The following is a 12927-nucleotide window of genomic DNA, read 5'->3' on the forward strand; positions in this document are numbered from 1 at the left end:
GCATCACCAAGACTGTGGTCTGGGTACCACTGTGGTATTGGGAGGGAAGGATGGGGCACACAGACGGAGCTTTAGTAGAACTTTCTTTGGCATTAACATCTGAAACTTCTTCTCTTGTCTAACTTTGGTAGCAAATTTAACAAAAAGATAAAAGGAATAAAAATTACTTCCAAATCCATCTTCTAGGAATAACTAATAACGTATTACTATCTCTTTTAATCTAATATTATTATGGATAAAGTTTCTGTAAGACATAGGATCATGTTGGAAGGATTGTTTCTAATGATGGTGTAGCATAGTATTTAAAAATAGCTCCTCTGATTTTTTTTTTAATGTATTGGATAACTCTGGTCTGATATTAAGTCTCCTTCCTCCCTGCTTCGTGACCTGAGACTACAGAGATTTTATTCAAGATGGGCATCTCAGGGAGGGGAGAAACGGAGAAACTCTTTGGAACCCAGGAATAAAAACTAGGTCTGTCTGGTTCTGCTGACTGCCAAGTAGCTAAGGAAATTGCTCCTCTGTAAGCTGGAAGAAGTTAAGGTCGGCTGATGAGGGAACTGTGGGTGGTGAGGCAATGTTCTACCCAACACTGATTTTTAGGAAGCAACTCCCCTGGGTGTAGCAGGTGGTGGGCACCCCAAGTTAGGTTATCCCTTTGCCTATTGGCATGCAGCAGAACTGTGACTGCATCTGTGACCATTCCCACAAGGACAGTGACTCTGGTGCTAGGCTGGGCGTGAGCTGAGCCAGTGGTTCAATGCAGTCCATCGTGGCTACTGTTGTCTACCTTGGGAGCTTATCAGAGGACTCAGAAACATAACTTCCCCTCAACTAGAGCTTCCTGCCTCTCTGGCCACAGTGGGACCTCAACAGGGCTCGCCAGCATCCCCAGATAACTGAAGGGTGTTAGTGTGCTCTCACCACCCACTCTGTCTCATTCTATCAGAGGTCCCTTACTAAAAGATCACCAGGGTCACAGCTCGTGGATGTGGGCAAGTGGCTGAGAGTGCAGATCTGGTCCAGCCTTTCTGGGTTGGAATCACAGATTCTGCCTTTTGCTGACTGTGCAACCCAGAAGGAGTCATGCAAACTCTCTGTCCCTGCCTCTGTTTTCTTATTTATAAAGTGGGAGTTATCATAGCATCTATCTTAGTGAGTTATTGTGAAGATTAATTGTGAAGCTAAATGTGGTGGTGCACTCCTGGAATCCCAGTGCTTCGGAGGCTGAGACAGCAGGAAGTTTGCCAAGAGTTTGAGGCCAGCCTGGGCTATATAATGAGATTGTGTCTCAAAAACAAAGCAAACAAACAAATGAACAAAAGTGAAAAACTTCTTATATATGAGATGCAATGAAAATATGCAGTGAAAATTTAAATTAGGAAAATTATTACAGTAAAATACCCGCTGCCCTCAGTCCCCCTAAAATACCCCCTAAGCACACTCACCCCACCATTCTGTGACTTTTTGCAGCAGCTCTGGAGTCCTCTTCTGTTAGTGTCTTTATGAGATGTGCTAAAAAATAATATGGCAGATGCTGCTTCCAGTGCCATCGAATGGACAAAGGCAGGCTCCTGAAAACACCTCTGCCCTCATCCGCCTCATCCACTGGATCTGGCACTGCCCAACTTCTGGCTTTTCCTCCAGGCCCAATGACCATGAAAGGGAAGTGTTTTGAGCTGACCCAAGACGCTGAGGCAGCCACAGCAGCTCGGTGAGAGACATTCAGGGAAGAGGACCTCTGGGACTGCTGCGGAAAGTGGAAAAGCCATGGATGAGCGTGTTTGGAGGGAGGGAGTCTGTGGAGGGCATTCATGGGAATGTGTCTGTCACCATGATAAATTTAAACCAGTTTAAACATACACCATGACTTTTGGTTGCATCTTATATAAGAAACACTAGGTACTTGCCAAATACCAGGGACTGTTCCAGGTATCACCTATCATAAAGTGCTTCGAGCCAATCCGAAGCTGGGTGGGTGCTACCAGGGAGCTGCCCTGTGCTCTCCATACCAGTGGGGGGCTCCTTTCCTAGAGGAGCCTGGGTTGCTGGTCTGCACCACAGTGTGTGGACTCCTGTTAGATCAGCTTACGGAAAACCCTCAGTGTGCCGTCTCTCTTGGTCTCAAATCATCTGTCTCTAGCATATGCAACTGCATTTCACAGAGATCTGTGTCTGGATGTGCTGTTGGGTATTGAGAATCAATGAGCAGAGCAATTCCTTATTAACTGTTCCCACAAACATTTCATTTCCTGGCCATCTAATATAAAGAAGGCCCTTGGGATTCATAGATGAAAGCCCTTGCCCTGAGTTCCTGAATTGTGTCTGCCATGGGAGCTGCCACGTCGGATGTCTCCTATCTGCTTTCACAACCCTCAGAATACATCACCGACAGACACGAGGCATTCAGGGAAAACACACAGCAGAGGGTGCAGTTTGAGCTGAAGTAATCAGAATTCATTTCACTGCAGGAGACAGAAATGTAGCCCAAACATGCTTGAGAAAGGAAGGAGCTTACTGGATTGAGCAATTCAAGGGCAGATGTTAGGTGTGGGTAGGTCTAGAGGTCAAAAATAATAGCTGAGGTGCTCTCGCTCTGTCTCTCTGTTCTTTCTCCTTCCAAGCTGCCCTTTTACTGTGGATAGGTGCGCTTACCCTGGCCGGGGAAGAGAGTCTGTGTGTGTCCTCCACACACGGCCTCCCCACAGGGGAGAACACTGCTCTCTCAGTGTTCATGGGCCACTTCTGACTGAGGGTTACGACAGTCACCTGAGCAGTAAATGTGTTTCTCCCATCTGAATGAATGTGGGGCTTTGTCTTCTATGTTTAGTGCTGTATCAGCAGGACCTAGGACAGTCCTTTGAGGCACACAGTAAATACTCAGTAAGTGTTAAAGGCAGTGTTAGAGTCAGTTAAATTTTGATCACAACCCATGCCACATCTAGGAGAATGGGACTCATAACTCAGAGAGAGAGAGAGAGAGAGAGAGACAGAGACAGACAGAGACAGAGAGTCAGAGACAGAGAGAAAGAGAGAGAGAGAGAGAGACAGACAGACAGACAGAGCAAGAGACAGGTAGGATGTGGGCTCCTGAGCCCTGGGGGCTGGACCTCTCTGGTGTATTTTCCTTTATCTCTGGCCCTACTCTTCTGCTCCTGGTGGCTGATGGGCACCGTCTATACCCATGGTGTCTCCTGCTGCCTGGTTTCTGAGTGGATTCTGCCAATGGGGGTGAGGGAGGAGATGCAAGAGAAGGAGGAGAGAAACGGTGGCCTTTGGTTCCTCTGGCTTCCTCCCTGAAGGTCTGCTTTGGCCTTGTCATGTGGTAAGAATGGTATCTAAAACTACAAATTTACTAACTTTCATAGCAATTTTGTAGATATTTTTAAACTGCTTAGTAATTATAAAATTCTTTTTAAAATGATACTTGGGATCATACCCAGAGCCTCAAGCATGCTAAACAAGGGCACGTGTCTTATGTATGTCCTCCCATCTCATGTTTTCCTAATCATTTCATATTGTATTCTATAAAGGACTAGTCTGAGAATTCAATCAAAACGAAAGCAAATAAGAGTTGCACACTTAGTCCTTCCACGCAGATCCCTGGAGAAGCTTACTCTGCCTGCCGGGGCCAAAGAACTTCAACATGATGGGGCTGGAGCTAACAGAGCACCAGGGAAGAGAAAATTCATAGATATTTAGAGGAAAAGCAAAGATCACTATGTAGCTAGTTTAAGCAGCAGTTAAGTATCGCACAGACTGGCAAATTGTACTGTGAGACCAGTGCGGTCCGGTACTTGTTTATGAATAGAACTTTGCTGGAATACAGTCACGTGATCCACAGTGATGTCATGGTACATTATGCAGTGGTTAGAGAGACCGAGTGCAGCTGGCAGAGCCTCACTATTTATTACCTGGTCCTTTTTAGAAAAATTCTGCTGTCTCTGGGAATATTGGGAGACAGTTACAGAACTCTAGGAACAGCATCAGGAAAGCTCTTCCCCTCAGAAATCCCAGGAATACTGCCCCCCGCCCCGCCCCGGTCTTGGCTGTGAGTCCCTGTAAAGTAGGAGATGACCAGGGTGCCTACCCCAGCCTCCTGCCTTCCGGTGGCATGTATGTTCCTCAGCTGATTCTAATTAACTGGGTGCGTTTTCCAGGTGTTTCCATTGACCTGGAGCTGAGTGTGGAGGGCTGGACATAGGGAGTGACCAGTGAGGGCAGGGATTTGGAGCTAGGATGAGTCTCAGCCTTGGGTGCCGGTGATGAACTGTGCTGTCACCCATGGAGAGGGAGGAGAGCAGGAAAAGAGATTCTGGAAGGGATGAGAGAGCCTGTCAGGAGGTTAGATTCTCAAACTCTTGCCAATGGAGTGGAGTCATGGCCATCTGCCCCAAAGGGGTTTTTCTCAGATTTATTCATAGAGTAAAGCCATAAAGTACTTTTGACATAAAAAGAAATAGGTATTCCAAGGCTAGGATTCACAGATCTTGCTACGGCTGATAAACAGCCAGCTTGTAGACTAAAGGAGTTGTAAATCTCCCTTTCGGCAGGTTTAAAGGGGACATCCCAGGAACTGGAAAACATTGACAATTTATGGCACAGAGCCCTGCTGATGGGCACAGTGTTATGAATGCCAGAGAGAGCCCAGGAGCAAGGCCACAAGGGAGAAAGCACCTGGAGAGGAAGTGATGGGAGAGGAAGGTGGTCTCCTGTGAAAGGGCCTCCTTGAAAGGGTGACAGACCACTTAATCTCTGGGTGGCAGCCTTGGGGAGGTGGGGGAAAGGAGCTGCCTCCACCTCCAGCTTAATTACTGTTCGTTGGGGCTACTTCCATGGAGGTCGGGCTTCTTGTTGCTGGGGCAAAATACCCAGCACTGCAATTTAAAAGTGGGAAGGGGTAAGGGGAAGGGTTATTTGGTTCACAGTTGCTGAGATTTTGACCACAGTTTGTTGGCTCCAAAACAGAAGCATCATGACAAAAGGCTTCGCAGAGAAAGACTGCTGCAGTGTGGTGACAGAGGCAGAGGACAGGGCAAGGGCACCAGAGAGATAGGGACCCAGGGGCCAGGCTGGGTTCTCCTGGGCACACTCCTTCCCCAACCAGACACACCCAGAAGTGTGCTTTACTGAGGTCTCTAGCCAGTCAAGTGGACCATTAAGATTCAGTGTTACACCCTCCCTACTGTTGTCTGGGGACATTGCTCTAAATTTTGAAAAGACTGTGGCAGAAAACTCCTCCCCAACCTTTTCCTCTGTCTGGGAACATTCTCATGACTTCTGCTTTAGGCCTTTTCACTCTAACAGACATGATCTTATTAGCTTCCTCCATTTGGTAACATCCAGCTCTCAAACCCATTCTCACACCCTACAGTAACACGTATGCCCAGCTAACTGGTGGCTGGCTTCTGAATGAGGACGCTTTCAGTAGATTAGTGTACCAGTGCTGTACGGCAGGTCCTTAAACATCGATAACTAAAACAACATAGTAACTGTTATGGATTGAATATTTGTCCCCTTCCTATGCGTATGTCGAAGTCCTAAGCTCCAGGTGGGTTTATTGGTGTAACTGGAGCTAACACCTTTACAGAAGTGGTTAGGGTGAAGTCAGCAGGGCAAGGCTTCGTCCAAAGTTCAGTGTCTCTATTACAAAACACATCTGATCATGCTCTCTGTCATGTGAGGAGGCATCCAGAAGGAAGCTATCCTCAGGCCAAAAGGTGGCCCTAACCATGCTGGAAGTCTGATTCATCTTTCAAGACATGTTCAAGCACTACCTAGAGGCAAGAACTGTTTTCTCTCCTGTGTCCTCCGGATTTAATCCTTAAAGTCTAGTCTGGGTGGCTGCATCACATGGGTGCTGGTCCTAGAGAGCAGAGTCTTTGCATTTACCTCACCCTATAAACATTTGTGACACCAAGGAGGCCATCATGAGCCCTGTTTGGCAAGCCCTGTCCTGTGAGTGTGTGCATGTTTGCACACAGGCTTGCACACTTACCCTGCCCTTCCTCCAGCCTGGGGCTGGGTCCCCTGGTCCTCCTTTACCTTGGCCTCTGTGCTCCAGTGGTCCCTGTCCCAGAACTACTGTGGGTCCACATTCTTCTGGATTTCATGAGAAGCAGAACTGGCCTTTCCTGATGACCCTGCAGGAGCAGCCACGCTGGTCTCTGATTATTGGTGGACTCAAGAGTGAGAGCTCTCAAGACTTCAAGAAGGTGTCTTCGAACCGAGGCTTCTAGAAGGCAAACTCCTATGGACTTCCTGCACTGTGCCTGCTCTGTGTCGAGGGAATTGTGCCTCTGTGGTCCCCAAACCTGATGATGCATCCTCATCCGTGTCCCTCTAAGTACAGCTGGCTCAGTCGGCTTTCCCACTGTGTGTGAGGACATAATACCTGACATCCACAAGTCAAAGGAGAGAGTTTAATGAAACTATGGTTTCTGTCTAGATTACAGGAACATTTTATTCCATTTATGTCGTTATTCATGTCGTTTTTCCTATGTATAAATGTACAGCATATATGTATGCATATTTTTATACATACATAAATACTTTCACATACATGGATAAATATATGCATACTTCATATATATCATATGTATATGTGTATACACATTTTTCCTGAATCATTTTTGTTTGCTTTTTGACGCAGGTCTCACTATGTAGTATAGGCTGGCCTTGAACTCGCTATGTAGCCTAGACTGGTTGTGAACACACAATAATCCTCCTGCCTCACCCTCCTGAGTATTGGATTACAGGCATTCACCACTATGCCCAGTTTTTCTGAATAATTTACAAGTAAATTATATATTACTTTTGTCACTTTCTTCAGTGCTAGGATAAAAGATCTGACACCCACAATTTAAAAGAAGAGAAGATTATTTTGGCTCACATTTTAGAAGTTTCAGTCCTGTCGTGGTCGTCAGCATAGGGGAAGGGCATGGGCAGAGGAGAGCTGCTCACCTCATGGTGACCAGGAAGCAGAGACAGAAGGGAGGAGCCCAGGAGAGAGATAAACTCTTCCAGGTCACCCCCCATGGCCTGCCTCTTCCAGCCAGACCCCACCTCCTAACAGTGAGTCAGCTATAGCACCCCATAATCTAGTCTTCTTCCAGGGCCCTGGCTAGGAGTGCATGAAGCTCTTGGGGGACTTCTAGATAGAAACCATGACACATAGCCTATAGCTTTTCCCTGGGTGCTACATTGTATTCATTGCTTACCTAGAGTACTAGGATACTCAGTACCACCATAAGGATGGGCTCTCACACAGCCAAGGTGCAGTTGTTAATCTCACACATTCACTCTGATGCATTTTTACTGACCCATTACAGCACTTCCCTCCGGCAGGGAATCCAGGCTGGGGTCAGGCTGTGTGTGGTTCACCCATTTCTCTAACTTCCTTCTGTCTGGAGCAGAGCCACATCCTTTGTCTTTTATAGCACTGATCTCTTGGAAGAACCATGCCCTCCCCCTAATTTTAAAGCAGGACTGTGGGAAGCCACCTGAGATGGCACCCATTTCCTGCTTCCGGGTTCTTCCCGGCCTGAACAAGCCCGCCAAATTGTCATATCTGCCCAGTTACCCGTGACGCTAGCCTATCAGCTTGTTAGGCGCGCTTCTCTGTGATTGGATACTGCTTCCCCTTATAAGAGGTTGTTCCTGCCCCCAACGGCGGAAGAGGAATCAACACCGAGGGTGGCGGACCTTGTCAGGTCCGGTTCGCTGTACGTAATAAAGTTTGAGAGCTGATCCTGCTCGAGTTTGGTCTCCTGTCTCCCGCGGCTCCGGTCATCTGGTGGCCCCCGTACGGGGAAAAAGGTAAAAGACTCAGCGACGTGCCTCTTCGGCCGGGAGGTGCGATTGCTGTCGCCTGCGGTACGACGGAGGACCTGGCCCAATAACAACGGAAGGCCGCGAGCACCTCTTCTCTTCACCCTGATCAGCTACGTGAGATACAGCGGTTCCCGGGACAGGTGAGTACTGGGTCACCTGGGTTGGGTGGACGCACCTAACAGATTTTGAGCGCCACACGAGTGGACGCTGGGTTTTTTTTTTTCTTTTCTTTTCCCTTTGCATCTGTTTTGCTTTCGCTTTGCTAATATAGAGCTCGATTGGAATGCTCAGAGGAGCCCGGAGCCACTGCCGATTGTGGGTCTCCGGAGGACCCTCAGGGCTCTAATTCTGATTCTGATTCGGAAGGTTCAGAAGAGGAGGTTGTCTTCGCTAAACAGGACCCTCCTGCACAGCTTAAAGAGGAATTCAGGGCTCGGGAAGATAAAAAGGGGAACCAAACACCCACGATCACCCCCTTCAGGGCGCCAGGCCCCACTAAGCCCTTCCGCCCTTTGGCAAGTTCGCGAATTCAGGGCTCGGGAAGATAGCACCGCTGTGGCCGGAAGAGGAGTTGCTCCCTGGGCTGCCACCACAACCTATGGCACCGCCCTGGTTAGAGGGAGAGCTACTTCCTGGGTTGCCTTCTGCGCCCCCATCTGGGGAGGGAGGAGGACGTTCCTTCCACCAGAGGGTATGGTCGCGGCTTCCCTTTGAGTGTTCCGGTCTCCATGCATTCCCGGTACAAGTAGGAGGCAGGGGAGGAGGAGGATATTATGAGCCCTTAGAAATTAAACAACTTAAAACTATCAAGGACGCAGTTTCAGCTTATGGGCCCAATGCGCCATTTACCATGGCGCTTTTAGAGGCATTGGCAGGTCTGCTTTTAACTCCTGGAGATTGGACCCAGCTGGCACGCGCCTGCCTCTCCCCCGGACAATATTTAGATTGGAAGTCCTGGAATGAGGAATTCTGTGTAGAGCAGGCGGCAGCCAACAGGGAAAATAACCAGAGAGAGTGGAACAGGGATATGCTATTAGGGCGAGGAGCCTTTGAGGAAGATCAAACTCAATACCCTCGCCAGGTTTATGAACAAATTAGCCGCTGTGGCCTCCAGGCCTGGAGACGGCTGGCTGGAAAGGGAGAACATACGGGTCACCTTACAAAAATTATACAAGGGCAGGGAGAGCCATTTTCAGACTTTGTGGCCCGCATGCTTGAGGCCGCTAACAGGATTTTTCCAGATGCTGAGGCGGCTCACCCTCTCATAAAACAATTGATTTTTGAACAGTGCACTAAGGAGTGCCGTGATGTCCTAAGAACTAACAAAAATAGGTCCTTAGAAGAGTGGACACGCCTGTGCCGTGAATTGGGTGGCCACGGCCTAACGCCCAAAGGAAGAATATCATTGGCACTCTTTACCATAAATTTTTTAAACCTTAATCACAATAATCATTCCCCTGCCATGGAGCACAATAACCCGTCCCCGGCCGACAAAGGGCTGGTGAGATGGAAAGATGTCCTTACAGGACAATGGATGGGCCTGGATCCAGTGATTAGTTGGACCCGAGGTGCGGTTTGTGTTTTCCCACAGGAACCAGGTCGCGAGCCGCTGTGGGTCCCGGAAAGATTGACGCAAGCAGTAAACTCCCCACCAGTTCCTGATAAAGCACAGGAGGATAAGCCCGCGGACACAAGTCAACTCGACCCTTCTGGGACCGACGCTCAGCGCCCGAGACCATCTACAAACTAAAATGTCTGGTTTGGAGCTTTTTCTATTCTGTGGGTTCCTAATATGACAGCTTGGCTGCAAGACACCTACCTACCTAAGTTTCACAATTTGTCCCTCATAGTCGGTCAGGAACTTGACAATATGGACGGTATCCAACTAGGTCCAGTCAGGTTCGATTTATCAACTTTAGGCAGTGTTATAGCCAGTTTGTGGGAACGCGTCACCTCCTGGTTCTCCTGGCCCAACCTGACTATTTGGATCCTGATTGCCGTGGCCTTCCTAGTGGGGCTTGTGGTTATTAAATGCTTGTTAGATCGCCTCATACAAACTCAGCAGCAGGTTAAGATCACAGCTATGGCAGCCATGCAAATGGCAGCAGGTGGCCCATCAGGCCAGCAGGCCGCCGCATATCTCCTTCACATTGCAGAACATCAGCTATAAGAGCTGAGTGGGCAAGCCAATGACGGGTAAGACGGGAAAAGCCCTCCCAGTCAACCTAAGACAGGCTCCACTCAGATATATATGGCCTATAAGGCCAGGGGTCCCTCCCGGAGTCAAATTATTGGCATTGAGATGCGAGACCAAGGGTACTGCAGTGCCATCCGCCTCAAAGTTTGGGGGGAAGGCAGGAATGAATGTCTATATGCATCCAGGTTCGGTTCACAAAAGCCTGGCCCTGCGAAAAAATGAACCACTCACCTTGAGCATGGTCCTGGCGCAAGGATATGCACAAAACAGGGTGATGCACAGCAGGGTATAGACCTCTACATTCTCTCATGCCTCGGCCTACAAGGTAGGCCCACTCCTAGGTGTCTAACAGCAACAAGGTCATAGACACCTTGGAGGGACCCACAGACCATCCTATTTTAATAAATAAAAAAGGGGGAGATGTGGGAAGCCACCTGAGATGGCGCCCATTTCCTGCTTCCGGGTTCTTCCCGGCCTGAACAAGCCCGCCAAATTGTCATATCTGCCCAGTTACCCGTGACGCTAGCCTATCAGCTTGTTAGGCGCGCTTCTCTGTGATTGGATACTGCTTCCCCTTATAAGAGGTTGTTCCTGCCCCCAACGGCGGAAGAGGAATCAACACCGAGGGTGACGGACCTTGTCAGGTCCGGTTCGCTGTACGTAATAAAGTTTGAGAGCTGATCCTGCTCGAGTTTGGTCTCCTGTCTCCCGCGGCTCCGGTCACAGGACATGCCTCACCCTACCTTTCTCTGGTGTGTCCTTGTGACCTGTTGTGGCTGTGCCCTTGGCCACCATGCCCCGTGGCCTGGTCCTGTGGGGGAGGGTCTGCTTTTCTGTCAGGCCTGGGGTGCTCACAGCAGATGGAGTGGGTGCTCTTTCTCAGCTCCTGGCCTGGCATGGGAGAATGAGGCAGGGAAGTTAGTGGTGCACATGTAGCCGCCAGCCACAGGAAACCTCTGCACTGCTGTCTATAAACCACACACCAGGCAAATGGGGAAGCCCTGGGTGGAAACATAATTAGAAACCTGAGGTGACAGAACTGAGGGAGGCAGTGGACTTACAAGTTTAAAGCCAGCAGCTCATCCCTGGGATGCGGTGTCTCACAGCGAGCAGTCACACTCACCAGTCGCTGATAGATGGGGCTGGGCTCTGCAAACTTCAGCCTGAAGTTGCTGTGGTTGTGCCCATTTTACACACGAGGGACATGAAGCCTAGAGAGGCACTGACCTGGAAGCCTCCCCGAAAACTGTGTGAAAGCCTTGGGTTCTCTGGGAATAATGTTTTGCATACAAAGCTCTCAAGTTTTAGTTTGAGGCTGTAAATAAGTCAGTGAAGCATGGGAAAATACGGAGGTTCCTGGCTCCTTTGATGTCTTTCTCTGAATTTCACTCCTGACAACCCAGGCTAATAGGCCTTGTGGTCAGAGACTTCCCTTACTTCAAGAACAGCAGCTGTGACAGTGCAGGAACCATGGGTGGCCAGAAATGAGCTACAGCTGGGACGCTGAGAGAAGGGCCCTCACGGGAGATTCTGAGATTCTGAGGAAGGCCAGGGTCTAGATCTCCCAGGTCTGGGGTCCCCAGGCTTCACTGGGAAGCACACATCATGCCCTCTTGCACATCCATCCACCCAGGGTAACAGATGATCCCATACAATCACATCCTGGGGCACCACTGGGGAGATCGTGTTGGCCCAAAGAGAGACCATTTGCATGCATTTGTGTGGTGGTTTTGATTCCTCATGGGGTTTTACTGCCACATGTTCTAAGACCACGTGAGTTCTAAAGCTCCCTGTCCCGATGTGAGCACACAGACTCACAGTTGATAGAAAAGATGCCCCTCCAGTCACCACTCTTGACTACTCCCCAGCTTTTTGGGAAATAAAAGAGAAACTAGCCTTGGACTTTGCTGTCATTGTTGTACCCCAAAAATGAGACCCGGAGATGTCCAAAAAACCAGGGCAAGACATCTTTTAAAAGAAAAAGGAATGCTTTATTTAAGCTGGCACCAGCGACACAGTGCAGTTGGAGTTTGCAAAGCTGTGTAACCAGGTTAAAATTTTGTCAGATTTATAAGGGAGAAAACCGCAAAGCAAATTATGGGAGGGGGGAAAAATGAGGGGGGCCTTTGTTCCCTTTTTGCTTGAGGACAGAGTCTTTATGGGGAAGTTTCATTTGGTGGTCAGCCGATTCCTTCTTTACAGTGCAGGAGGACAGAGACCCCACTCGCAGGATCATGAAGGTTGGACTGGGTCTGCTTCAGACCGAGGCTGTGCACACAACCAGATGCTTTTCTCTGTGTCTGAGTTGCCTGTCTGTCCTCCAGAGAATATTAGGGTGTGTGGTTCTGCATGTGTGTGCACGAGTTATAACTACAATCGTGCTTCTCCATTGTAACTATTATTTATTTCACCCCACTCTGTGGTCACTGGATAACATAAAATTCCAGCACAATAATGATAATTACCTGTCTCATCCAGGTCCGGTAGAGAGAAATGAGATATGAGCTCAGATGTGCTGTGTAGCCCAGAAAGAACGGTTACTATACTGCAAGGGACTCACTGTCTGCCACTGTCACTGCTGTCCAGATGTCTGGGGCAGTCAGCTGACTCAGTCAGCATGTGGGTGTCACCCTCTGTGCCAAAGACAGGTCACCTGAGGTCGGGGATCATCTTGGACAAGGCAGAGGACACAGCCTTGATGGTTCTCCCCTCTTTTGGGGGAGACAGCTCTTGTGTAGTGAGAACTAACCTCATGCCCGGTGCTTTACAGAATCCTCTCATGTAATTAAACAATAAAAACCTTATTATTCTGTTAGTCATTATTATTTCTTAATTAACTCTATCAAGGTAAGCAGGCCACACCGTGTCCTATTTTAAAGACCTCAGTGAGCCTTTCC

General features: G+C 48.8%; 1 protein-coding gene across 1 annotated transcript; it reads left to right on the forward strand.

Moving 5' to 3' along the window:
* Positions 1 to 6877: 6877 nt before the first annotated feature.
* On the forward strand, positions 6878 to 10691 carry LOC134475965 (igE-binding protein-like). Its single transcript, XM_063248154.1, has 2 exons — positions 6878 to 10029; positions 10068 to 10691. Exon 1 carries the CDS (start codon positions 8432 to 8434, stop codon positions 9581 to 9583), a length of 1152 nt encoding a protein of 383 aa, XP_063104224.1. The 5' UTR covers positions 6878 to 8431; the 3' UTR covers positions 9584 to 10029; positions 10068 to 10691.
* The last annotated feature ends 2236 nt before the right edge of the window (positions 10692 to 12927 follow it).

This window comes from Cavia porcellus, unplaced genomic scaffold (assembly GCF_034190915.1).
Source record: "Cavia porcellus strain 051 isolate PalLab524CR breed Dunkin Hartley unplaced genomic scaffold, mCavPor4.1 scaffold_1, whole genome shotgun sequence".
NCBI lineage: Eukaryota > Metazoa > Chordata > Mammalia > Rodentia > Caviidae > Cavia > Cavia porcellus.

Bases quoted from the DNA above. Each gene is read 5' to 3' on its own strand.
- LOC134475965 (XM_063248154.1), top strand. From the start codon at position 8,432: ATGGCACCGCCCTGGTTAGAGGGAGAGCTACTTCCTGGGTTGCCTTCT.